The sequence below is a fragment of the Brassica napus genome, chromosome A10, assembly GCF_020379485.1.
Source record: "Brassica napus cultivar Da-Ae chromosome A10, Da-Ae, whole genome shotgun sequence".
Lineage (NCBI taxonomy): Eukaryota > Viridiplantae > Streptophyta > Magnoliopsida > Brassicales > Brassicaceae > Brassica > Brassica napus.
Genome location: NC_063443.1, coordinates 10,898,209 through 10,923,324, shown reverse-complemented (window position 1 = coordinate 10,923,324; position 25,116 = coordinate 10,898,209). Strand labels below are relative to the sequence as shown.

At 32.9% G+C, this 25,116-nt stretch overlaps 3 protein-coding genes, 1 long non-coding RNA gene and 1 other non-coding gene across 9 annotated transcripts; 4 read left to right on the top strand and 1 right to left on the bottom strand.

Moving 5' to 3' along the window:
• Positions 1 to 849: 849 nt before the first annotated feature.
• Positions 850 to 2,004, top strand: LOC125579174 (elicitor peptide 5-like). 3 transcript variants are annotated; one of them, XR_007317182.1, is made up of 4 exons: positions 850 to 1,061; positions 1,151 to 1,244; positions 1,480 to 1,706; positions 1,788 to 1,998. XR_007317182.1 is itself a non-coding variant. In XM_048742913.1 (4 exons), exons 3-4 carry the CDS (start codon positions 1,596 to 1,598, stop codon positions 1,928 to 1,930), a joined length of 255 nt encoding a protein of 84 aa, XP_048598870.1. In that variant the 5' UTR covers positions 850 to 1,061; positions 1,151 to 1,244; positions 1,483 to 1,595; the 3' UTR covers positions 1,931 to 2,004. The 3 variants fall into 3 exon arrangements, 2 of the variants coding, with proteins under 2 accessions (XP_048598870.1, XP_048598871.1); XM_048742913.1 differs by having other exon boundaries at positions 1,483 to 1,727; positions 1,808 to 2,004; XM_048742914.1 differs by having other exon boundaries at positions 1,480 to 1,727; positions 1,808 to 2,004.
• A 1,437-nt stretch (positions 2,005 to 3,441) lies between these two features.
• Positions 3,442 to 6,043, top strand: LOC106449424. 3 transcript variants are annotated; one of them, XR_007317181.1, is made up of 8 exons: positions 3,442 to 3,649; positions 4,028 to 4,223; positions 4,338 to 4,417; positions 4,568 to 4,666; positions 4,781 to 4,910; positions 5,212 to 5,257; positions 5,353 to 5,548; positions 5,625 to 6,043. It is a non-coding gene; the product is annotated as an uncharacterized LOC106449424 (long non-coding RNA). The 3 variants fall into 3 exon arrangements; XR_007317180.1 differs by having other exon boundaries at positions 3,475 to 3,649; positions 5,353 to 5,542; XR_001289156.3 differs by lacking the exon at positions 3,442 to 3,649 and adding an exon at positions 3,674 to 3,816.
• Positions 6,044 to 8,732: 2,689 nt separating this feature from the next.
• On the bottom strand, positions 8,733 to 9,935 carry LOC106370332 (polyubiquitin-like). The gene has a single exon (XM_048742912.1). It carries the CDS (start codon positions 9,891 to 9,893, stop codon positions 8,766 to 8,768), a length of 1,128 nt encoding a protein of 375 aa, XP_048598869.1. The 5' UTR covers positions 9,894 to 9,935; the 3' UTR covers positions 8,733 to 8,765.
• Positions 9,936 to 21,407: 11,472 nt separating this feature from the next.
• Positions 21,408 to 23,058, top strand: LOC106371488 (pathogen-associated molecular patterns-induced protein A70-like). Its single transcript, XM_013811570.3, has one exon. The coding sequence runs from the start codon at positions 21,645 to 21,647 to the stop codon at positions 22,764 to 22,766; it is 1,122 nt and encodes a 373-aa protein (XP_013667024.2). The 5' UTR covers positions 21,408 to 21,644; the 3' UTR covers positions 22,767 to 23,058.
• Positions 23,059 to 24,596: 1,538 nt separating this feature from the next.
• On the top strand, positions 24,597 to 24,670 carry TRNAV-CAC. Its single transcript has one exon. It is a non-coding gene; the product is annotated as a tRNA-Val (tRNA).
• Positions 24,671 to 25,116: the final 446 nt, after the last annotated feature.

Sequence of the window (25,116 nt, the reverse complement as noted above, 5' to 3'; positions counted from 1 at the left end):
AGATGGAATATGAAAGACGAGAAGAACTCTATTTTTTTTGAACTATGTCATCTTTTTTTCAAAATATCGTTGAGAAGTGCGTTAGATGAGAAGAACATAGAGTGAAAGAATGCTGTCTTTAAACGAAGGTTTGGATATTTTCCATTGGTCATGGGAATTTCATGTCGTGGAACTGTCACGGAAAAAATCTACGAGGGCAGTAACACACTCTGCTTCTTTAGATCGCTCTAATCCAGATCATTCTCCGAGCAAGGCTTCATATATCATTGCTCAAGAATTATCCAAAGAAGCTCACGAGAAGGACAATACCAGCAATAATCCAGCTATTGACTTATTGTCATTCCTTTGAGAGAACCAATTATGAGGCGTAACATGGACAATCATGCGTACGATGTTCTTGGTCATAAGACACCACACCAGACATTCGTGATATTTACACGCTGAGCTGTAATATATGACAAGGAACTGTTTGGTGGAAATGTTCTATTAAGTTAATCCTAAATTTCTTTGATATTTTGATTGTCAAAAAACTTACATTATTTTAGAATCTATACTAATAAAGGGGGCTTTTCTCTCACCTCCTGCTGCCACGTCATCAGAGAGCTAGGGGCAAAAGATGCCACGTGTTTTCTTAATTTTCTATATATATAAAGGGGGCTATTCTCTCACCTCCTGCTGCCACGTCATCAGAGAGCTAGGGGCAAAAGATGCCACGTGTTTTCTTAATTTTCGTTGCTAAAATTATGTTCTCTAATTGGGCTGTAACTTTAATTCTCGAGCATTATGTTTAGAACTAACCCTTTCTACCTTCTCTTCTCTTACGCAGCTGTTTCTGTCGCCGGAGTTGCAAGAAGGCTTGGTTTATGAGCTAAGTGTTTTCGATGTGGCATGAAGCAACCCGAGCTTCAGGTTTGGGGATGCTCCTGTGTCTATTAGGTTCACCGAGCATACCATCTTTGTTGAGCTCACTTAAACCAATGAGCTGATCCAGAGGAAGAGTTTTCGGTTCTGCAATCATGACTGGCTTTTCGCACTTGCCAACACGAATACTGAGTTACAAGGTTTAAATCTTTAAACATCCTAAGGGATCCATAATTTTATGATACAATTCACTGGCAGGTACACTTAATTGTTGTCTTGGCTGTGACAGATATGGTTGGCGAAGTTAGTTGTATCAGAACAGCTTACAACAACAAAGAGACCCATAGTACTCAATGCCTTATGGCAACTATAAGGCTTGATAGGTATGGCTCGATACCCACGACTATCCTTTTGCAAATTTATTTCCCTCCTTAAACATATATGTGCTTTCTCCGTAAATAAATAAAAACCGATATTTTCACTGCATAATTTGGGAGAAAATACGATCCGGTACATGGACCATAAATCGGACTTGAGTTTTTTGTTTTTTTTTTTTTGCGAACAAATCTCGGTGAATATTGGACTGCTTATCGGACCTATCATTTTTTTTTCTTCTAGCAGCTTCTACAAAGACAGATACCCCTGTATAGAAATGAGGAACAAAGAGTCGAGAGGGAACATTTAAGAGGGTGATTGATCTTTTGGTTAGAGAGAGAGAAATTAAAAGACAGAAGATGCAGAAAGAGAGCGATAACAAAAGACATAGGTGCAAGCTCATCACTCAAACTGCGATGGCTTTCCTAGACTGTCTGAATCTCAGACACTCATCTTCTTCTTCAGACATGGTGAAAGCTAAAGCAAGAAATGTAAACTGATGATTCTCTTCTCTTTCGTTTAACTAAACGAGTGTTTTCTTTTCTGCTTAGCTTCTCTTTTTGTGAGGTAGGAGGCAGAAGTAGCTTCATCTGTCGAAACTTCTGCTAGGAGTCTAAACGTGTCGAGTAAATTGACAAGGAAACCGCCGGTGAGCTCAGGGAAAAGAGGTGGAGTTAACAGCTACGACATGTAGGATGTAGCTACAAGTCTTTTTTTAACTTTGTCACGGTGTAAAATAGGGTGATCTTTGTGTACCAGTAACTCTAAAAGAAATTTGATTTGCGTCTCGAGATTCAACATCATCTTCATAGTTTCACAATAATCAAACTAGAGTATTCTTAAGCTACAAACACTAGCTAGACTCGGTTTCTGGAAAAGGGCAAGTGAAAATGAGGAAGAGATGGGATGTGACTATAATAAACCTTCTACTGCTTAACTCGCTTTGCAAAATAACTTGCGGCAGTTTTGGAGAAGCGAGTGATTGTGAATAACAATTGCCATAAAGAACGTCCCTTAACGATCCCTTCCCTCAAGTTCCTTGCTGCTTTAGCCACCACTGGTTCTGTGTCCTCTCTCTCGGTCTGATGCATCACCTCCTGCATTGAAGCTACTGATGAAGTAAACATAGAAGTTTCAAGAGAGAAAAACCCCCTTTATATATATAGATTCTTATTGCAAGAGAGATGATATTTATAAACAAGACAATAATAGAAATTAGGCATATTATTTTCATTAGATGTACAAAGCTATCATAGATAAAAACTAAGAAATTATGATATATTTTTTATAAATATAATTAGGTTTAAAAAAAAGCTATTTCGAAATTCTTATGGATGTATATATCAAATTTATGAGAATATTTATAATAGTAAATAAAAGTACCAATATATTCAAGAATTTTTTTATAAAAACTTAGTTAACAGAGACTGAAGTTATGTATCATAACATCAACGGTACCCGAAAATGATTTTTTTAAAAACAGCTAAGTAAATTTAAACATAATATATAATCAAAATTAAAAGAAAAATGTCAAAATTAAAGAAGAAATTTTGAAGAGGGAAAATAACTTATACTGTCACAATGAAGTCCCAAAAAATTGCCACATCTTCAACATAAACAAAGTATGTGAGGATTGTTACTATTTTATTAGGATGAAACAATTTTTTTTCCTTCAAACATGATAATCACAAAAAACAAATTGACATTTTTCCTTCTGAAATATCAACTGTACTTTATGTTTAAATTTCAACTAAATTAACTTTGTTACGACTATCGGTTTTTATTATACTTTTATTTAATCGATCAGTCACAACCACTTATGCTATTTCACTTTGAACTAAGCAACTTCAAAAAAAGTTATACACTATGGTCGCTAACCACTATCAAATGGATCAGAAAATATATTATTTTTCAACATATTTTCTCATCTTCATATTTTTGAACATATTTTCTTTACAAAAACTATAAAATAAAATGTAAATTCATTTAAGAATAAAATATATGAACCCGGCGCGTAGCGCCGGAAAACCACTAGTCTTTATATATAAAGTAGGCTTGTGCTCTGTGCACAGCCTTCCACTTCAGCATAAGAGCATAGGGCAAAAACTGCCACGTGGCATCATCTTTTTTTTTCCGATTCTGAAACAATGAGTTTATGTAACTGGGCTATTATTCTCTAATCAAACTGGGCCTTAGGATTTGTCCAAATAGGTTGGTTCTGTTCTTTGTCTCTCTCGAAACCTCTCTGTCTTCGACGATTCCATCATCGTAACGGTTTTGTTCTTTCGATTCGTCTCCATCAAGCAATCCTCTCTCTCTCTCTCTCTCTCTCTCTCTCAGCATCGCAGAGGCTACGAACGTTCGTGAGATTGAGAGCGACATCGAAAGGGACGCATGGAGAGAGATTAGACTGGTAACGTCTTCTCTTTATTCTTCTCTGTTTGCATCTGAAAATTGACTTTGTTAGTCTATAGAGTCATGGTTTTGTTTCTGATTTGGTAAAGTTGTCATCTTTGATTATATTTCACCCCTTTGAGTCTGCTCTCGATGCCCTAAACCAAGTTAACGCCGTCTCTGAAGGTATACATATTAAATTTATAGTGGTGTTTCTGTGAACTCAAACCATCACTTTGCCTTTTTCGTATATATTAGGATACTCTCCTTCCTATTGATGTTGAACTTTGTCTGTTTTACAATTTTACATAGAAAAAGCTTCAGTTCTTAATGGTTGATTGGTGTTGAGCTTGTCTCTTTTTTTTCTAATGAAATTATTGACCTTTTTTTATGGCAGGGGTTATGACCGCCGAGCTTAGAAGTTTTCTGGAGTTGAATCTTCCTAAGGTCAAAGAAGGCAAGAAACCCAAGTTCAGCTTAGGAACCTCTGAGCCTAAACTCGGTTCCCACATATTGGAAGCCACCAAAATCCCCTGCCAGAGCAATGAGTTCGTTCTTGAGCTTCTCCGTGGTGTGCGTCTGCATTTTGACAGGTTCATCAAAGACCTCAAGATGTCTACTCTTTTGTTTCTCTGTGTTTGATTTACCGTGTATGCGTTGTGTGCGTATACTAATGAAGAATCTGTGTTGTTATTTATTGAATGTAGCATGGTGATCTGGAAAAGTCTTTTCCTTGACCTCGTCTAAAGACAAGGGAGCTGAGTCAGATGCCGAGTTCTAGAGTCAGGTTATGATATTAATTCTTCTTCTTCTTGGTTCAGCTTGTGTTTAACATCGTCTTTCAACTTGTCTCTTGTCTAATATTAGTGACTAAGTTGAAGAACTAAACCATGCAGTTAGTTTAGTTATGTTAAAAAGTATATGCTGTCCGTTGCAGATGATGATGCTCAGGAATGGTTTTGTAATGGGAAGGACAACGGATTCGGTTGATCATTTCCACAACTTGAGGCTTGATGTTGATAGTATGTCATACGAGGTATGTTTCTCAAAGCACATTGATCTCACATTGGCACAACAAATTAAGTATAGTAGTGTTGGAAGTTGTTTCATACTGTTCAATATATAACCAGATTCGATGCTCTCTATATAGGTTGGTTTAATTGAAGGGCGAGTTGGTGTCCATCATCTGGATGATTCTCAACAGAACAAGAACTTCACATTCAAATGTCAACAGAGATGGGAATGAGATCTATTCTATCAACGCTCTGAACTTCCACCCGGTAAGTTCTATATGACTCAGTAGTCTTAAAGCTTTAGCACCATGGATGAAAGTATATTGTACAGATGGTAATTGTTTGAGTTGTGTAGTTTTTTTTTAAGAACCATTACTTAAAAAATTTGCAATGGAGGACAAAAATTTAGGTGTCTCTTAACTAAAGTTCTTAACACACATTTATTACTAAACAATTGATTAAGAGACCCTAATGGGTTCTAGGGATAATCATGCTTTTAGTATGTATAGTGGCTTGCCAACATGTTTTACTTTACTTTTTTTAATTGTTCACTGTTTTGAATTCTCAGAGGATTTCGACGAAGCGATTTTATACCAAAGAAAAAACCTGATCAGGTGAAGCCGTATCTGATACATATTTGTTTACAACTTACCGTTTTATACGTTGCTTATTTTTGACAAATGACAACTCTTTTTTTTTTGTATTCCAGTGCGAATCAAGGACGTCGGTGCCCAAAACTCACAGGAGTGGGAGCTTCCACAGTGTTCACAAGATATTGTTGGGAGTACTTTAACCTTCCAATTGAACCTATCCCACTTCAACTTGACTGCAAAGCATCAGAGCTTCACTGTTTCCCACATTTAGGAACCGATCAGCGTCCACCGCAGTCTAATTTGGAGGTTCTGGTAAAGTTATGTACAAACTTTAGTCCAGTGCAACTTTACGACGTTGGTAATTACAGATTAGGATGCACTTTGACAGGGTGGGAATAACAATCTGAGAGATGATATGTAAGGTGCTGGAGCAGTCAAAAAGAGCAACGTTTCTGGTGTTAAAATAACCTATGTGGATCATGGTACCTGTGTTGGCGATGAAGCGGTTGAAGGTGGACTAGCTGATGCAACTGCTTCAGGTCACAACTCTGTTAATTGAAGGGAGAGGAGAGGAGTCACCAGTGAAGGAAGATGGGTGCTCAGGAAAGAAGGCACCAATCGATTGACATCGAAAGAGCAAGGGGAACCAAAGTTACAAGACACGATGATTTTTCGTTGCATTTCCAGACATTATCATATCAAGTCCGATTACTTTAAAAAATTTATATCATTGGTTTCCTTGGGTTTTTAAACTCCACCATATCAGACATTTTCAGTTATAAAATAAGGTGTCCTGTTTGCCAAAAAGACATTTTTCCTAACAAATTATAATCAAATATTAACAATTAGTGGAGAGGATGGACTGATCCGAAATGCATATTTACGAAAACCAAACTTTGTTCTTAGATTTTACATTAACAAGTTTCACTATTTGAAAGTTTATTACCCTTTCCAAACAATAATAATTAAATAGTAAGCAATTAGTATAGGATGGACGGATGCCAAATGCATATTCACAAAAAAACTAAAACATTGTTCTTTTTTTTTTGTATTGTAACTGAAAAACAAACACATTTTATTTTAGTAGCTATGCAATTAAATGGATCGAAAAAATATCAAATAAACAAAACAAGTTCGTAGTTTTTTTTAGTCAAGTAAACAAAACTAAATTTTACCAGTTAGAAATGCGAAGCAAATATTTCTCATATCTAAATATTACAATAATAATAGTTGTATAAATTAAAATTTTATTATTAACTATACAAGTATATCATTTCTAACAAAAAAACAAATAGCAACAGTAAATATTAATATAAGCTGAGTAAAATAATATAAAAATTTAAATTTTTTTATTACTTTTTTCATTTGATCACCCGCCCGACGGGCTTAACCCTAGTATATATATATATTTGAAGGAAACAAAGCATTAAAAGTTGTTGTAAATCTTAAAAATAAAAGACTAAAGAAAATAATAAGGCTTGTATGTTTATGTATGAAACAAACCTTAGACAGTTAGACGCATTGTTTCTTTGTTTTTGTGTTTATTTAAGGTAGCATCTTTTAAAACTTGTGTCTTTATATAACAATCTAATCTTGTTTTTTTTTTTCCAAGTAGTCTGTGAACAAAATTAATCTACACATCTATTTATCTTAATTCAACTACAATTTTGAATGCCAATTTAATAATACACTTTTACAGGTCAAACTTACATTCAATTTCCAACAAAATATCTTTGGAAAAAAACCAACAACTTTAGACAAAATGTAAGAATCATATTTCAATTTGGAGGATATTTAATGTTTTATTGTTGATTTAAGTGAATCATTTCAAAATTTTAAATAAACCATTGTTTATGAACATTTGCAATTGTTAAGTGTATTACTAAAATTGTTTAGATAAACATTTGCAACGGTTTAAATGTTTTACTAACTTCCAGATAGGGGTGGGCATTCGGATACCCGTTTGGGTTTGGATTGGGTATTTCGGTATAGAGGTATATAATCCGTTCATGTATTTCTACATTTTGGATCGGGTTCAGGTATTTTAAGTTTGGATTCAGTTATTTTGGGTCGAGTTCAGATATTTAGATTTTGAAGGAAAAAAAATTAAATAATTCATTGTTTTAGTTTTTTTGTATTTAAAATATATACTTTTAACTTAAATGGTTTTCCATTTTAATAGATTAAACTATTAATAGGTTTGAAGATAAAACATTAAAAATAGAAAGACACTAACTTAGTTGTTATTTTAAAATTTTAGATGCAACTTTTGTTAATGTAAGAAACAAGAGCTTGATATGTATTTTAATTAAATAACAAATTATTTTGTCCTTAATTATATGTATATCATCTGATTTTGAGTCATGCAAAAAATCAATATAAATATTTTGAATAAAATTAGTGAAGTAAACTAGAAATATATGGTATATGTTCGGTTATAAAATAAAATAAAATATTTTGAATAATTATATGTTCAGTTATCTTCGGATATCTATTCGATTTTGAATATTATCTGTTCGAGTATCCAATCTTTCTTAATTCAATATCCGTTCGGGTATTTTGTTACTTTGGTTCAGATTTAGGTTCAGGTTTTTTGGGTCGGATTCGGATACGGGTTCAAATATCGGATAAAATGCTTACCCCTAATTCCGGATGGTTAACCATTGCAGTATTTAGTGATCAATCATTGTAACATTTGGTGACCAAATGTGACAATTTTGTTTACCATTGTAAACTTTAGAACTTAACTATTGCCACCTTTAAAGTTCATATAGGAAATTGTGCGCATTAGTAAAATATAACATCAAAAACATTAAAACAAAGAAAATAGAGAGATTGATTAGCCAAGAAAATTATACAATATATTTGGAACATATAAATACTTGCAATGTATTTATATTTCTTGTATCTTAGCCTTATTTTGAAGAATAGGGAGCTTTGTTTATTTCTCAAAAAACAAATTGTGCAACCTAAAACTTTATGGGTTAAAATAATTTTTAAGAAAATTGTGTCCCGGCATAATTCAGTATTTATTACGCTTAAAAATCCCAACTACTGACTAAATTAACATGTTCACCATATGTTGGTCAATTATAGTTTTTTGATTGTTAACTAATTATGTAAAACAATCTGATTATTATGAGGATTTGTTTTTACGGTTCAAGGAAAAAATCATAGTTCTTTGTAGTTATTAAGAGAAGATAATACTCATTCCATTTTATTTTAAGTGTCGTTTACTTTAAAATGTTCATTTTATGTATCATCTATTTTTGTTCTGAATACTATATAGTACTATTTTTTTAATAAAAAAAATATAAGAGTTAATATAGTTTGGGTCTGAATCCTAGTACGGGTAAAAGCATAGAACATCACCACCGGTTTTTCTATCTTGTGTTTTAATCACACTCTTAATTAGGTGATCATAAGTTCAGTGAAAAAAAAAGTCTCTTTTATGTAAAAAATCCAATATAAAAACAAAAGAAAAAAATCCAATATAAGAACAAAGAAAAAAAAACGAATAGATAAAAGTCTATTTTGTGGAAAACACAAGGTGAAGTGTTGACTCCTTTTGGATGTTATAATCAGAAAGTCTGTAATCATCCTCCAGTTGTCTACCAGCAAATATCAGTCTCTGGTGGTCTGGTGCGATCCCTTCCTTGTCTTGAATCATTGTCTTTAAATTGTAAATGGTGTCTGACCTCCCGACTTCTAAGGCAGTGACTTTACCAGAGAGTGTTTTCACAAATATTTGCATTCCACCACTTAAACGATGGACGTGAAGGACTGACTCCTTCCAGATTTTGTTCTCCACCAAAAGGCCACCCTTGAGCTGTTTACCAGCAAAGAACAAGACCTGCTGGTGCGGAGGGATTCCCTCTCTCTCTTGGATCTTCGCCTTGACCATGTCAATTGTGTCTAAGCCTCTGACCTCAAGGGCTATGGTTTTGTCTGTTAGAGTCTTAACAAAGATTTTCATAATTCCTCCCAGATTGAAACTCATCACAAGAGCATTCTCTTTTTGGATATTGTAATCAGCCACGGTACAGTCATCCTTCGTAACACGTCCGCAAAAGTACAATTTCTGATATTGGATAGGTATTCCTTCCTTATCTTGTATCTTTGCCTTGACGTTGCTAATGGTGTCTGAGCTTTCGACCTCAAGGGTTATGGTCTTGTTCAAGATTAATACGAAGATTCGCATACCTCTAAATTTGAGAATCAAGTGGAGAGTTGACTCTCTCTGGATATTGTAACTAGCCAACGTACGTTCATCCTCAAGGCTTTTCCCGGCAAAAATAAGCCTCTGCTGGTAGTTAGGGATACCTTCCTTATCTTGTATCTTTGCCTTGAGGTTGTCAATGGTGTCTGAGCTTTTGACCTCAAGCATTATGGCATTGCCTTCAAGAATATTTACGAAGATTCTCATACCTGTAAACCTGAGAATCATGTGGAGAGTTGAATTATTTTGGATATTGTAAATAGCCAAGGTACGACAATCCTCAAGCGTTTTTTCTCCAAAGACAAGCATCTGCTGGTACGTAGGGATTCCTTCCTTATCTTGTATCTTTTCTTTGACTTTGCAAGTGGTGTCTGAGCTTTCGACCTCAAGAGTTAAGGTCTTGCCTGTAAAAATCTTAATAAGGATTTGCATCGACATCTGGAAACAGTAAAAAGTACAATTCTCGTTAACACACACGAATCAAAAGTAAGTGCAGAAAATTACAAAGATTCTAACGAGTATTATTCAACAAGAAAGTTGCCAAAGCAGAAAACAAAGAAAAATTAACGGATGAGTCAAAGATACACGAAAAAAAGATATACTTTGAGAGAATAATTCACGATAGTTTTTCTGAGGTGTTAGGGTTTGTAAGATAGAAGACTTCAATATAACAGGGGATGAGGTTCCTTATATAGGATTTACTTCTTTGATCCAAAACTGAAAAACAAAAGGAAGAAAAACTTATTGAGATAAATATGAATCTTAAAATATAAACAATTTATTAAAATACAATCGTACAGATTTTTTTTCTTTCAAAACATAATTGTATATATCGTCTTTTATTATTATATTACAGACATGTAATAATCTACGTACTAAAGTTAAAAGAAATAAGACAAAACAATGTCAGCTCTAATTTGTTATACTTCTTTCTTGCAATATTTAGCTGCAGCGTATCTTATTGTTACGCGATTTTACGACAATTACGCTAAACCGTTTTATATTTTTATCAAGCGTAAACGAAATTTATATTAAATTTACTTTCTTGTAAAGATGATTATGAATATTTTAGAATAAGATTAGGAGAGACAATTACACCGTGGCGGACCCAGGATTTTGTTAAACCTGAGTCAAGTTCAAATTTTGTATTTTTCTTATTTATTATAGTTATATGATAACTTTTCTTTTTTTTGTAACATATAGTTATATAATAACTATTCTTTTGTTTTTCTAGATAACTGGAGAGGATAGATACTATATAGATATGTTTCCCAGACATCAAGATCATTCATATTCCACGAGCGTAAAATCAAATTTCGGATTCTTTAGCTAGGACTTCGAGAGCTTTCTATAGAGAATTTTGTTTTGTTGGTTATTTTATTCAAGTCTAGTTAGCCAGACCACCTCAAGTTTGAATAATAGAATAGCCATTCGTTGCAAAAAAAAAACTATTCTTTTGTTATATAAATAATCCGAATTGTATCAAAAGTGATATGAGTTTTAATATATTTAAAAGATGTTATGGTTCGTTGAATTCATATATTCAGCAATAGTATCCACTACCCGAAGCCAAACCTGAACTCGATCCGAAAAATTCGAAGTCAAACCCGGTCCGATCTATAAAATATCTGAACAATATTAAACTAGAAGAAATTGAATACTCGAATCACCCAATACATGAATGGATAGCCGAAATATCCAAAAATATATATTAACTATAAATCTCTAATAGTGTCGACTCCTTCATTTCCTGTTTATAGTTCACGCTAAACCTAACCCCGTCTTCACCGTAGATTTAATGGTTCTGTTTTTAAATTTTCTACACCTTTCAATTTTACTGAATGACACACTCTTTTCTAAGGTTGCTTTGGTGAAATATTGCTTTTCATCTTTGAGGGCTTGATGTCTTACTCTTTGGTTAAAAACATATTTTGTTGTTGTTTTGCTTAATATTATATTGTTTTTATCATACAACGTGCACATTACTATTACATTCAGATTTTTTTTATCTTGATTCATGAGTTATTTCATCCCAAACTACCTTGTTTTTTTTAACATGTAACTTTAAATAATCGAACCGGACTACTCAAATTACAAAAAAAAAAACCGACCCAAAATGTAAAATAGCTGAACATATTACATAACGCTATACCGAAATACCCAAAAACTCAAAATATCCTACCCGAACCCGAACGAATAACCGAATACTCACCCCTATATAGAAAACTAAAAAGTGTCCTCTGCAACCCTAGCGACAAAGTAGCATCCGTCACTTTTTATGCTACTCCGGCGGTCGGCGTTCCTCACCGCCGCCAAAAACGTCCCCATCTCATCTTTCTTCTGGTATCTAAGGTGTTAATCGAGAAAGCACGACGTTTTTGATAGAATGGCTCTGGATCTGGTTTAGAGTGAGGATCCGGTGATTCTTTGGGTCAGCTCTTGGTCGTCTCTGCTTGGATGGAGAAGCTTTGGGTGCAGGGTCATCGGCTCTCATATGGTGATCGCGAGTTTATCCGTCGGATTCCGACACCGATGTCTGGAAGTTCGGCTACCTCTGTTACTCTCAAGAAACTCATGTTTACAGCCATTCTTAGGTTTTTTCTTAATGCTGCTGATGTTTTTTTTTTGAATTATACAGAGGTATCCTGGCCCCACAGAAGTGATCCAGACTAGTTACATGTGATCCAAAATTAGTTTGTAGTTCTAATAATATTTAAAAGAAAAACAGAGTTTTCTCTGTTTTAGAGCAAAAGAAGTCTGAAACTGTTCGTGTTTTCAGCAAGAGATGTCCATAGCAACTTAGTAAATTGTCCCAAACTTGGTTGAGTCTGGGAGCAACAATAGTTTCTTCGTTCTCATTTTAATGCTAACAACTATGTGGAGCTTTGGTTGTAAACTACAATTGTTTGATCAATTAAAACGAATGTGGAAAAGCACATAGTGAATAAAAAACCAAATAAAAATATGTAAAAGAACTACTCACTCAGTTTTATATTATTTGTCGTTTTAGAGTTAAAATTTTATTTTATTTTAAGTGTTGTTTTATGTTTTCAAAGTAAAATTTAATACAATATTTTTTTTTTCTCTTGGTTAAAATATAGTTAGATGTATAAGTAATGATGTTTTTATTTTGAAAATATGCAAAATTAAATATATTTTTTAATCTGTGTGCATAAAACTAAAACGATAAATAAAATAAAACGGAGGGAATAACTAAAATCGATGATGCAAAATGCCACAAATTACGGTGAAAATTGGGTTTAAGGCATATTCCATTTTGCAGGAGAAAGAAAAGTTAAAAAAACAAGATAAGGGTAAGAGTTCATCAAATGGGAGAATGCAAGAAGAATACAACAATTCCAAAAACCAAGAGAAAACTTGAATCTTTTTATGAAGATCCCTCCAGTGAAGCCCTTTGAAAAAAAAATAAAGGAAAAACAAGTTTCACTCCGTATCAATGCATATTCTATATTTTTATTGGTTAAGCCCTGAACCACTATTTCTTTTGATTTGGTGATACATCTGTCCGAAACCACCAAATCTCCATATTTCAACATGAGAGTTATGGACGATCCAGTGTGATTTACCATGATCATCCAATTCATATCCAACAATAAGTACTTGGTAAAATTAAATATCTTTCAGACTAGTAAGTGATTTGTAAATTCACTGCAAAAGTTGAATCAATTTACACATATGCAAAATAATAACAATTTGTATAATCTTGTGTTTATTGATGATACTCACTGATCCAATGTTAGTGAATTCGAGAAACAAATCGTCAGAATCTCTCTTAATTTCTCTACCTTCTCTCTAGGTCTCTTGCAAGTTGCAACCGTTTACGGTGGTGATGGAGACGATTGAATCCGTTTCAATCTTAGAAATTCTGTTTGAATTTGGTAGACAAGCTCTTCTTCATTGAGATAGGAATCAACCTTCGCTCCTTTGACAAGTGAAGTATCCTTAGAATAGTCGGAGTCTTGAAGGCGTTCCGGCAAAATTTGTTTCTCCCTCTGCTAAAGCTTCTCACGGGGTTCCACTTCCGGCGATTTGAAGAAGAATTTCGATGAACTGCAAGCGGTTCAAGCTTATTGGACGAAGAAGCCGGTGCTGATCTGTCCGACATGTCGCCAGGGACGACATCGGTTTCTCTCGCCATTTCCATAATTGTTGATAGCCTGCTAGCACAAAACGTGACTATCATGCATGCATCCTTATCTTTTAGGATTATGTGGCAATGTTTTGGGCTTCGACTTGGATTTTATGTCTATTTTTGTACAGAATGGGAAGCTGAACTTCCTTGTATGACGCCCATTGGGCTTTTCATTTCAATGAAATGAATTATTTGACAAAAAAGTGATTTCCAGAACAACATTGCAATATCCTAACAACGATTCCCTCATCAATTTTTTTTTTTAATTTTCTAAATTAACTAGCATCAATTTATGTTAAAATAACTGGTTGAGGTTTATCTTGGTAGTATGTGAATATATTAGCTTGAAAGATTTGGATATTTATATCTAGATGATGATAATGATGCTTTTAGAGTTTAGTTGATGTGGGCTCGGTTAAAATAAATATACTATCAAATGTCTGAGACTGTAACAACGATGACATACAAGGCGGTCCAAACACTATAATAATTAATTTAAATCAGGCTTTGTAGTCTGGTGGTGATTAACTTGAGTGAAAAGAGCTCAATACGGTGAAGCCACCAGGATCCAAATTACGGTCACTGAGAAATTAACATTTCGGCATTATTAGGGACAGAAGACCAACATGTGACAATACATAACAAGTCTGGACTATTTTTGTAGGGCTAGGATATCTATGTATAATTAAAAAATAAAATAAAATAATTAATGTATACTTATTATACCCGTGTTTATCTTACTGGTAATATAATATATACTGTATATCTTAGTGGTGATATTAGTTTATTATATGTACACCTTTTTCTTTTAATTTATACTCGACATATTCCGACGAATTTCTGACGAACGCGTTCGTCGGTACAATTTCAAACGGCTATAAAACGGTCATATATATTTGTCGGCAACGGTCATTTGGTTCGTCGGAAATTCATCGGAAAATACCGACGGAATACTGACGACCATAACGGTTATATCTGTTAATCGGAATGTCGTCGGTATATTCCGACGAATTTCCGACGACTACAACGGTTATATGTTTTTATTGGAATGTCGTCGAAAAGTCGTCGGAAGTCGGAAAATTCCGACGAGCCATATTTTCTCGGAAATTCGTCGGAATTGGCCGACGGAATTCCGACGACTTCAAATTTTTTGTTTTTGTCGGAAATCCGTCAAAAACGTCCGACAACGTTGGAGTCTGTCGGAAGCTCCGTCGGAATTCAGCGTGTTTTCTTGTAGTGATATGTGTTGTATCCTTTGAAACCTTCTAAGGGTCAATGTCACATGTATATAAAATGAAATCGTTTCCAAAATAAAACATTTATATGTTACACATATACTCAATAATATATAGTCATATTGGTAAATGTATTGTGTAACAAAAATGACAATGATCGAAGAATAAATTTTGGTATAGTCTTATAGATAACCCTACAAATATTGTAATATGATGAGACAAAATAGTGACTCCAACTCCAAGCGAGACAAAATTTAAAAACAAAAAAAAACTTCAAGCGAGACCTACACACAATCCACGTACGGATTCTCAACTAAACATTACTAATTTAAGAAGAAAAAAAAGAAAGAATAATTTTATGCATATGATGATATAACGATGCGTATATACTAGTTTTTCCAATCTGTGATTCTTGTAGACTAGCTAGTAGCCAAAGCCAGTAAATCTTAACTAGAAAAAACTTAACGACACACACACACACACACACATATATATATATCTTTTTTTACTTCGAAAAACTATTTTGTTTCTCAAACAAAAGGTTGTATGAGAATCTACACCATAATGTAAAAACCAACAAAACATAAATCTCTATAAATAAACATGTGCAATCTTAGCTAATAGATCATTAATTTGTCTAAATTTACGTCTGTAGATGGTAAATAATCTTGAAATCTTACTTGCAGAGAAGCTAATTCCTTCTAAAAGGTAAGCCACGCTGTCAATTCTTGAACCATCAAAAGTAAATGCTTAGACCATCAGCAATGGATCTGTTGAATAATTTATTCAACTGATTAAACCATTATAAAGAAGGTGTTGAATTAAAAAAGAGCATACCTGGATTCACACCAGTTGAATAATTTCAACTAGTTGAAAGAACATAAAATGGACTCCACTCTTCCACATCTTATATTGTGATTGGTGCTTCAGATTTGTCTCATTTTATTTCCACCCAATATTTCAAACTTAATTATTTTATATTTAAATATTTTGCTACAAAATAAAAATTATATCAAAATTCATCATTTTTAATAATCTATAAATAGAAACTAATTTCATTTCATTTGGATATATATAATAAAAATGTCATTTTTATTGTAATTTCTATATTTTCACCAATATTAAACTTTAGGACCTCAACTATATAGTATATTTGTTTTAATAATATTAATTTTAGGGTTTTTTCTAAAACAAAAATTGTAAAGAATAAAATAAAATAAACTTAAAATTATTAAGTTATGTCATTTTAATTATTTAATTTAGTTACAATCAATTTTTTTATTTAACTATCAAAATAAAAATATGAATTAAAATTTATGGGGTAGTGTGTTGAATTTTATTAAACAAAACCATTGTAGTGAAAAAGTTTGTATAGGTGTTGAATTAATAGGTGGAAGAAAAAGATGATGATGTGGAATGTAAAAATGTGTAAATTAGGGTGTTGAATTCATACACCATTGTACATAGTTATAGGCTGTCCCAAAAACATGTTATGTTAGAGTGATGAACCATAATTTTCATACTCCAAATAAGTGATTCTAGCTCTTTGTGCAAAGGTGATAAACGTCTATTTTGGTTCTTTAAACTTAAAAGTTACTCATTTCTTGATTCGTCTCTCCAAACTCAACCATATCCAATGTATAGAGAGGCAAAAGTCCATGATCCATCCACTAAACAAATACTCTGAACTGAAAGACAAGGCCATCGTTGGCTGGTATGGCGATTGAACATCTTCTTGTTTTTTGTATTCCATTCTAACTACGCTCAACAGTATGTCAGAATAGTTATAGAAGATTTGTGGTGACATCACTAAATAATTTATCATTACAATCTTTTCAAAAATAACTGATTATCAATAGAAAAATATTCTATCTAATTCCGAGTTTTCTACATTTTTTTCTCGAGAACATTTAAACTGGAATATATTCTTATAATGGAAAAAATTAATAGGCATGAAAGAGTTGATGATAATACCCAAGTTTGTAGAGGAGGTTTACATTAGAAATGACACAATTAATAGTTTCATCAGTATTTCCACATCGAAGATAATGATTATCACACCGTATGTAAAGTTCCTTGTAACCACTAAATACTCTGTTAAAATCTACCATATACGATGATATATCTTCTGTGGAACATTACTTCTTCGAACAAAAGCTTGAAATTCATTTACCGTAGTTTTGGTCAGGACAATGAATATTTGTTTGCTACCACTAAATCCATTTTACTGTATATTGTTCACTTTTATGTAATTCTAACAAAATTTGTCATCTATATTAGATTAACTAATGATCAAACTCTGAAGAAATAAATATCTTTTAGAATAACGAGGTTCTCCAGCATTTCTGTATCCCACTTTCTAAATTTCCCATGTTTAAAATCATTCACTATATGTGACCACCTTCTGTAGACATTGAAATCGAACCGGATGTATCAACTGGGCCGATTTTTGTAATAAAAAGCCATTAAGTTCTATCAAAAATTGGACTTATTCGAAGACATAGTTCTCAAACTAAATATAGAATTCGGAATTATTATTTTTTACTCACAGAATTCGGAATAGTTAATCAAACTTTTGTATTTTTTTTCACCTTTCGTCATCAATCAAACTTTTGTATAAATCCATAGTATAAATCATTCATCCATAACATATTTAACCTTGACCATCCCTCGCTATAATGTTACCTCAAAAAGTCACGATCTTACTGAATGATAATATAAACCATATTTTTGACTAATAAGGCCATATTGTTTTGACTAATAAAGCCATATATTTGTTCGCCTGTCCATCATTATTATGAAATTAAAATCTATTAGAAAGTTTGACATTTTGATGAATAGTATTACTATTATTCGATGTTATAGTTATGTTAAAAAAAATTAGTTACATATTACAAACTTAAATCATCCGATGGTTTAAAAAAATATTTTGTCTCACTAATTATAGATGAATATACAAATATACTAATACGGAAAATTTCTTAAATGATCATTTCAAAATAATTCACCAAAAGAGTTCACAAAGAGTCAAATGACCAAAAGAAGTTTCATTAAAGAGACAAAATACTCTTCTACTTTACTTTATAGATATTTAAACTTAAATATACATAATTATTTAAATAAATAATAAATTAAAATAATTTTTAACTGTTTTCAAATAATAAGTTTTTGAATTCAATTTTATCAAATTTATTTTGAAATCTAAAAAATCTTATTGACATTATTTTCAAATTTTCATTTTAAATCTTTAATAATTATTTATTTATTTATTTAAAAAAATTAAATCCACTCCCAAAATCCACTCCTCATATCTAAATCTTTTAGATATGTTAACCCTAAGGACATAAGTGTTTATTTACCGTTTAGTGAAATCTTTTTTAATCATATTGATCTATGAAAACTATATTTGTGATAAAAAAATTCAGGGTCCAAATTTCTCTATATAATATATATTTGCTCATCATATATTGTTATTATGCTGAAACGGCGACCCATGTGGATAGCAAAATGCATGCAAGTAGGGGCAGGCATGAAGCAGATATCTAAAATTTTAAGGATTTGTGATATGCTCCGCTCCACACTGATAATAGATTTTTGATTCAATCTGTGATCTTCCGGATATTCGGTGTTACGGATATATGAAAAATCAGTATTTTTTTTCCGGATATCCGTTTCGATCCAAAAAAATAATATTTTTTTTTTTTGAAAAATATTGAAAGAAAAATAATAATTAGGTATACAATAACAATGTATCATTACAATTTGTTTAAAAACATACTTTTAGAATTTTAATAACTAAATAACTGATTTAGTGAATAAAAATATTATAAAATTTATATATAGATATACAATTATATATTATATATAATTTTATATACATATATATGTATATAACAGATCGGATCAGATATCTATTTTTTAAAATATGAGTATTTGTGATTTATTTTGTCTTTGATGGATATTGATTTTTAGTATTTGCTTTGATTAATAAAATTATGGATATCCTGATTTTTTGGATTGAATTGAAATGTATAACGGATCGAATCAAATTTTACGGAGATTTTGATCACCCCTATATGCAAGTATATAATAACTTTGAATATTGCATAATATAAAAGTCGGAGACACGTGTAAATGTAACTATGGATGGACTTTTATAATAATATATTTTGAAATTATTTTCGAGGGAAATCAAAAGTCAATCGTAAAGGTCAGCGTTGCAGCTAGCATCAACGTGATATCGTCGAGTCTTTTTTTTTTGACGCTGGTTGTATTCAAATTATAAAGAAAGCAAACCTCCAAAAATGTAACACACACCTCACAGAAGAGGATTGAGAGGAAGAACAAAGAAACAATAGAGAGTAGAGACATAAAATAAAAACAGCAAAGGGGGAAAGACACCAATAGGTGCTTAAAAGGCGATAGTTCGCACACCCGTAGAGAACACAGAACCACCTGTTAGGGGCTATAGATCATGAGGCAGGGCCTCTCTTCGAATGGTGTGATCCAACCAAGCAGGGCATCCTTGAGCCACATACGATTGATATCACTGATCCTTGGTAACACTCACTGCAATGAGTTTTGCCACTCTGTTCTTCTCCAGTTCAACATGATTCAATGTATAGGTTGAGAATCGATGGAGAGATTGCAAAATTTCTCGAATTAAGTACTGGACCTCAGGAGATATCGTCGAGTCTACATTTTGAGTATTTTTGTCATCTTTGGTACATTAATTTGAAGACGATAAAATAAATTTAGAAACTAGGTTTTAGACATTGCGTTTCATGTTACCCCTCTACATCTCTCTATTGTCCATATCCCCACGCTCGCTTATAAGTTAAAAGAAATATAATTTAAAAAAAAATGAAAATACGATTTATACCAACTGAATTCGAAAAAAAGAATTTCTAAAAGTTGGTGTGTACCGCGTGATCACCATATGCAATTTACATTATATATCTCTAACATAATTTTAACCTTTGCTTACCTACATCAATCATTATGAAATCAAGCAAGAATTGGCGCGCATGATTCATCGTATTGTGAATTTGGGAACACAAATTCATAAATTTATAGGTCTCCCTCCGTTTCAAAATAATACATATTTTAAGATTTTACACTTACTAAAAAAACATAATAAAACTTAGATATTAATGCATAGTTTTTTGTAATTTTATATTTCATATATTTCTAAACTAATAAAACTTCAAGAAATGCATTTAATATTTTTGAAGTTTACAATTTTTCATTATTAGTCGACAAAAATGTATTATAAATATAAAAAATATATCTTTTTGAAACAAACTTTTTTTTCTAGAATATGAATCTTTTTGAAACGGATGGAGTATTTAAATTCTCGTAACTCTTTAGTATACATTCGTTATTACTTATTAACAACATTTGAAATAATTAATCCATATTTTTTGTATGTAAACATGCCGACAGTATATTGTATCATGCAAGTATTGACTAATTGTTATACCATCATCAGGTTAGAGTTTATAAATAATCCGAATTGCACTGAATTATTAGTATATAAATTGTAAAATCGACCATTATCTCAACAAACATTAACAATCATTCACATAATATAAGTTCGTTAATTTCCATTAACTGAACTTGAATAGTACAAGTAGATTTAGTTGAAGGCCAAGGTAAATACATACATGATACATACATGTAAAAATAACCGTAAATGATAGAGTTGATTAGTTGTAACCTTGAGATATAAAAAAACGTGTTGAAATTGGTCTAAACATTTATGTTATTATAAATTTCAGTTTAACTGTCGTTGTAAGGTAAAATTTCCGTTTCAAACTAAGTGTTGATTTAGAATTTTAATGCAAATATGACATTTTTAGTTTTTTTGGGTTAAACATGGTTAGGTATATAGGTAATAATATTTTATTTTAAAAATGTGTAAAATTAAATGTTATTTTTAATATATGTGCATAAACTTAAAACGACAACTAAAATGAAATAGATCGTATAATGTTTAGATGGGTCACTCTTGTGACAATAATTTTGGAACTTTAAATGATTTAGCAATAAGAGGAGCCCAACACATTAAGTTTCTCTCGTCAAAAACCTGTATTTTACTTGTTTCCAGCTCTTTCCATTACATTTCCCAATAGCCTTTTCAATATTGTTAGTCTACCGCATTTGAGGATGTTTTGACTATTAATAGTAAAAGTACTGTGTTTTATCATGCATGACAATATAGGAGTAGCATATGTGCTTTGAAAAGTGATTCTATGTCGAGAATTTTGAATTTCAAGCGCAATACAAATGTCAAAAAACTTGGTCACACGACTCACACCTCCCGCATCTAAAGAAAACAAAGATGGAAAGTTTGCATTAACGTCTATTGGTTTTCACGGAATCCTCAAAAATATAACTATTACTTCAAATGAATTAAGCCTTGACTATCAATAAGCCGTTCTTGTAAAATTATACACAGTTATAGACATAGTGTTGTTGGGTTAAGAGTATCACTTAAAAAAAGAACATCACTTTTAAATAAAATAACATGGACGAAATATGAATAGAAGAAAAATAAAAGAGGAATAAAAAAAATCACTCGTGTCTAATGTGAACACATTCGTTAAAAAAGTTCCCGACGTTCGAAACAAAAACAATTAAAAACGACTGAAGAAATAACAGTCACAAAGCTGTAAATCAGGAAAAAAATACAATAAAAGCAAAAAAAAAAAGAAAAAGAAGAAAGATATCCAAATATAAATATCATTGTGTTCAGTTCTTCTTCCGACAACAACATAAACACAACACAGAAATAAAAAGATGGAGTTAATATCGACTGTGGCTAGCTGGTTCACTCCGACGACACTCTTCCTCCTTCTCAATCTTATGATCGGCACAATCGTTATCACTTCTCGATTTGGTTCAGGATCACGGAAACATCACCCGCATCACGATTGGTTCGGGTCGGGTCATGCTCCGTCTCCGTTAACCAGAGCTCCGTCGCTTATCGACCGAGTCAAGTCCATCAATTTCCATCTCTACAAGTTTCCCCATCCAGAGACCGAACTTTTCTCGACTACGACCCAACACGACGTGATCGGGTCGGATCTTCACGTGTATGCTGACCCGAACCCGGCTCCGCTACAACGCGTTCCTTCTCTCTTGGATCGGGTTAAATCCATCAACATGTCATATTTCAAGTTCCCGCACGACGTAACCGGGTCGGATCCTCATCACCACTCTCATCCGGATCCAAACTCGAACCCGGCTCCGTTACAACGTGCTCCATCTCTCCTGGATCGAGTCAGATCCATTAACATGTCACACTTCAGATTCCAGCAGTATAACCCGGGGGAAAGTGATTCTGGTAATCACACGGAACCGACCCGCTTCGAAAATATTCCGACCCGTATGGGTCGGGTTGACCCGATCGATAATTCAAAATTCATCATCCCGGAAGAAGATAAACCGAGTGGAACCGGATTTGATAATCCAATCAACCTGCCCGGTCTAGCTCGGGCTCCGTCTATCTTGGAACGGGTCAAATCCATTAAGCTATCTTCTTTCTACAGATCCGACCCGGAACCTCACTCCGATCAAAATCCTGACCCGAATTCGGCTATCCACGAAGACCATAGGCACGTCAGGAGCAAATCGGAATCCAAGAAACCGGTTAAGAAGAAGAAGAAAGCGACGGGGAAGATGACGAAATCAGCGAGCGAGAAGTCGGGTTTCGGTTTCCATGAGGAGGCGGAGACGGTGGAATCCGTTGAACGGAGAAGACCAGATACGACGAGGGTCGAAGGATCAACGTCGTTCGGAGACGGAGAAGATGGCGTCGACGAGAAAGCTTCCGACTTCATCAACAAGTTCAAACAGCAACTGAAGCTACAGAGACTCGATTCGATTCTGAGGTACAAGGAGATGCTGAAGGGAAAATGAAAGCAAAGTTCCTTAATTACCCCTCGGCGGAGATTGTATTTATCCCATGTCAAAACCTCATCGCCTCCGTCTCCGCCGTTTTCACCGACAAGATTCAGGGACTTGACAGTGTATGAACTACCTTTAGTACCCATGTATGCAGTTTGGGTGTGTTTAAATAATTCAGGGACTTGACAATGTTTTTTGGAACTGGGACGTTGTTTTGCACCAAGTTCTATTGTTCATCCAGTTGGCAGATTCCAGATGTTTAGTACGTTTCCTAGATTCTGCTAATTATTATTTTTGTTTGTCAGGTTGGTTACTTAGCGAAATTTTAATATTAATAATACGTGGACAGAGGAGGTTATGAGGGAAATAACATAGATTTATTGTATGGCACCACACACACACACTCACAAAAAGTCTGAAGATGTTTATTTATTTATACATGAGAACGCATCAAACAGTGATTAAGAAAGAGACTACAAACACGAGAAACATCAACAGCCTATCTCGATCTCTCACTCTATTTTCTTCTTTGTGAGGAGACAGCTCAATCAAAAGGTAGATGATCTAAGAATCAGATTCTTGTATAATCTGAATTTGTTCAAGGTGAATTTGTTTGAAACACGTTTACTGATGATTGAAATTTGAGCAAAGTTGCGCCGTGAAGAAGAACTCAGATCATCTCCTACCAAACTTTGCAAAACATTATTTTAGTGTAATTCTTACACATCTTTAATCTAACTGCAAAAATTACACTATTTTAGTGTTATACTAATAATCACCACACTAAAACATTATTTAGTTTTATTAATAAAATATACAACTAAATAAATAACAAATAAAAAGTTAAATACATCTAATATTATAAAATCATTTTTAGTGTCAAGTTTAGTGTCGTGGTTGGAGAAGAATATTTTTTTAGTGATGAAACTACACCAAAATGTTGTAGTTTTGACACTAAAATAATGTTATGGGTTAGAGATGCTCTTAACAAGACCAATAACAATTATGTAAATCTTATCTCTTGTACCTTATCTCTTAGGGCATTTTCATTTCTACTTTATTTTTTCCTCTAAAATACAGTAAAAGTGAATATGGAGTAAGGAATGCTCCAATTCAACTCCATATCTCACTCTATAATAAAATTTACTCTATAAATAGAGTAATCTATTTGTTTGTTCATCACTTCATTATGAAATGGAAAATATAGTAAGATTAAAACAAATTTTACTCCATTTTTATTTTTACTCTATTTTGAAAAAAAAAGTAAAGTTTTATATCGGAGATGCTCTTATACGTTACGTTTTGAGTTCATCGACTATAAGATTACGTAGTTATGAGATTGGTCCAGCAAAAAAAACTCTTAAAATGAGGCGTTGTAATAATTAGGGCTTACAATTCAAGTAATCCAAACCAAAACCACCCAACCATTCTTCGCCACGAAATTAAGACCCGGTATACCACGAAATTAAAAAATCTTATAAATTATAACTTTAATCTAAATTATATATATAATTTTATAATTATGCTTTGTTCAGCAAAATAATTTCAAACTCCAATGCAATTCGATTTCGTCTCTCGTTTTCTTTACAAAAAATTATTTATTTTATTTTTCAGCTATGTGCTGCTCTCAAAAGTTTCCCCTATCAAAATAGCCTTTTCATAGAAACTTCACAAATAATCTAACAGAAAACAATCTATTGTTTCGTTTTTATTGCTAGCTATTATTTTTTCTTCACGTTATTTCAATATAACGTTTATCCATCGTTCAAATTGGAAAACAAAAAGGGAAAAACTCACGACAGAACAGATATTAGTATTACCTTGTCGAGGTAGATCATCAGCGTCTGGGTGGTGTAGTCGGTTATCACGCTAGTCTCACACACTAGAGGTCCCCGGTTCGAACCCGGGCTCAGACATCATATTTTTATTTTGAACTATGTTTCTTTTGAACTATGTTTTTTTATTCGGCCTAATCATAGTTTCTTAGATAATGATATATGGACAGCAATCTATGGCCCATATATATAGACAGATCGGCCTTAGCCCATTTCATTCACGTACTCCGGCAAACGCAGGAAAATGCAATCCGGCTACTTCTCTCTAGTTTCGTAACTTCATAAATATGTATACGACGTTACTCTGGAAGTAGTGTGTGATTCTTTTTCTTTCTTTCTTTTTTTTGTTACAGAAAACCTTTGTAGTAAATTGTTTCACAATTTTAAGAGTCATTGGTTTACTGGTATGTGATTTTATGCCATACATACCAAACTTGTACCTATCTTTTTGATTTTTGTTTATATGTTCTGTTAAGTGTATGAACATTTGAAAATTAATAGCAATAACATGAATGGCATATGTTTAT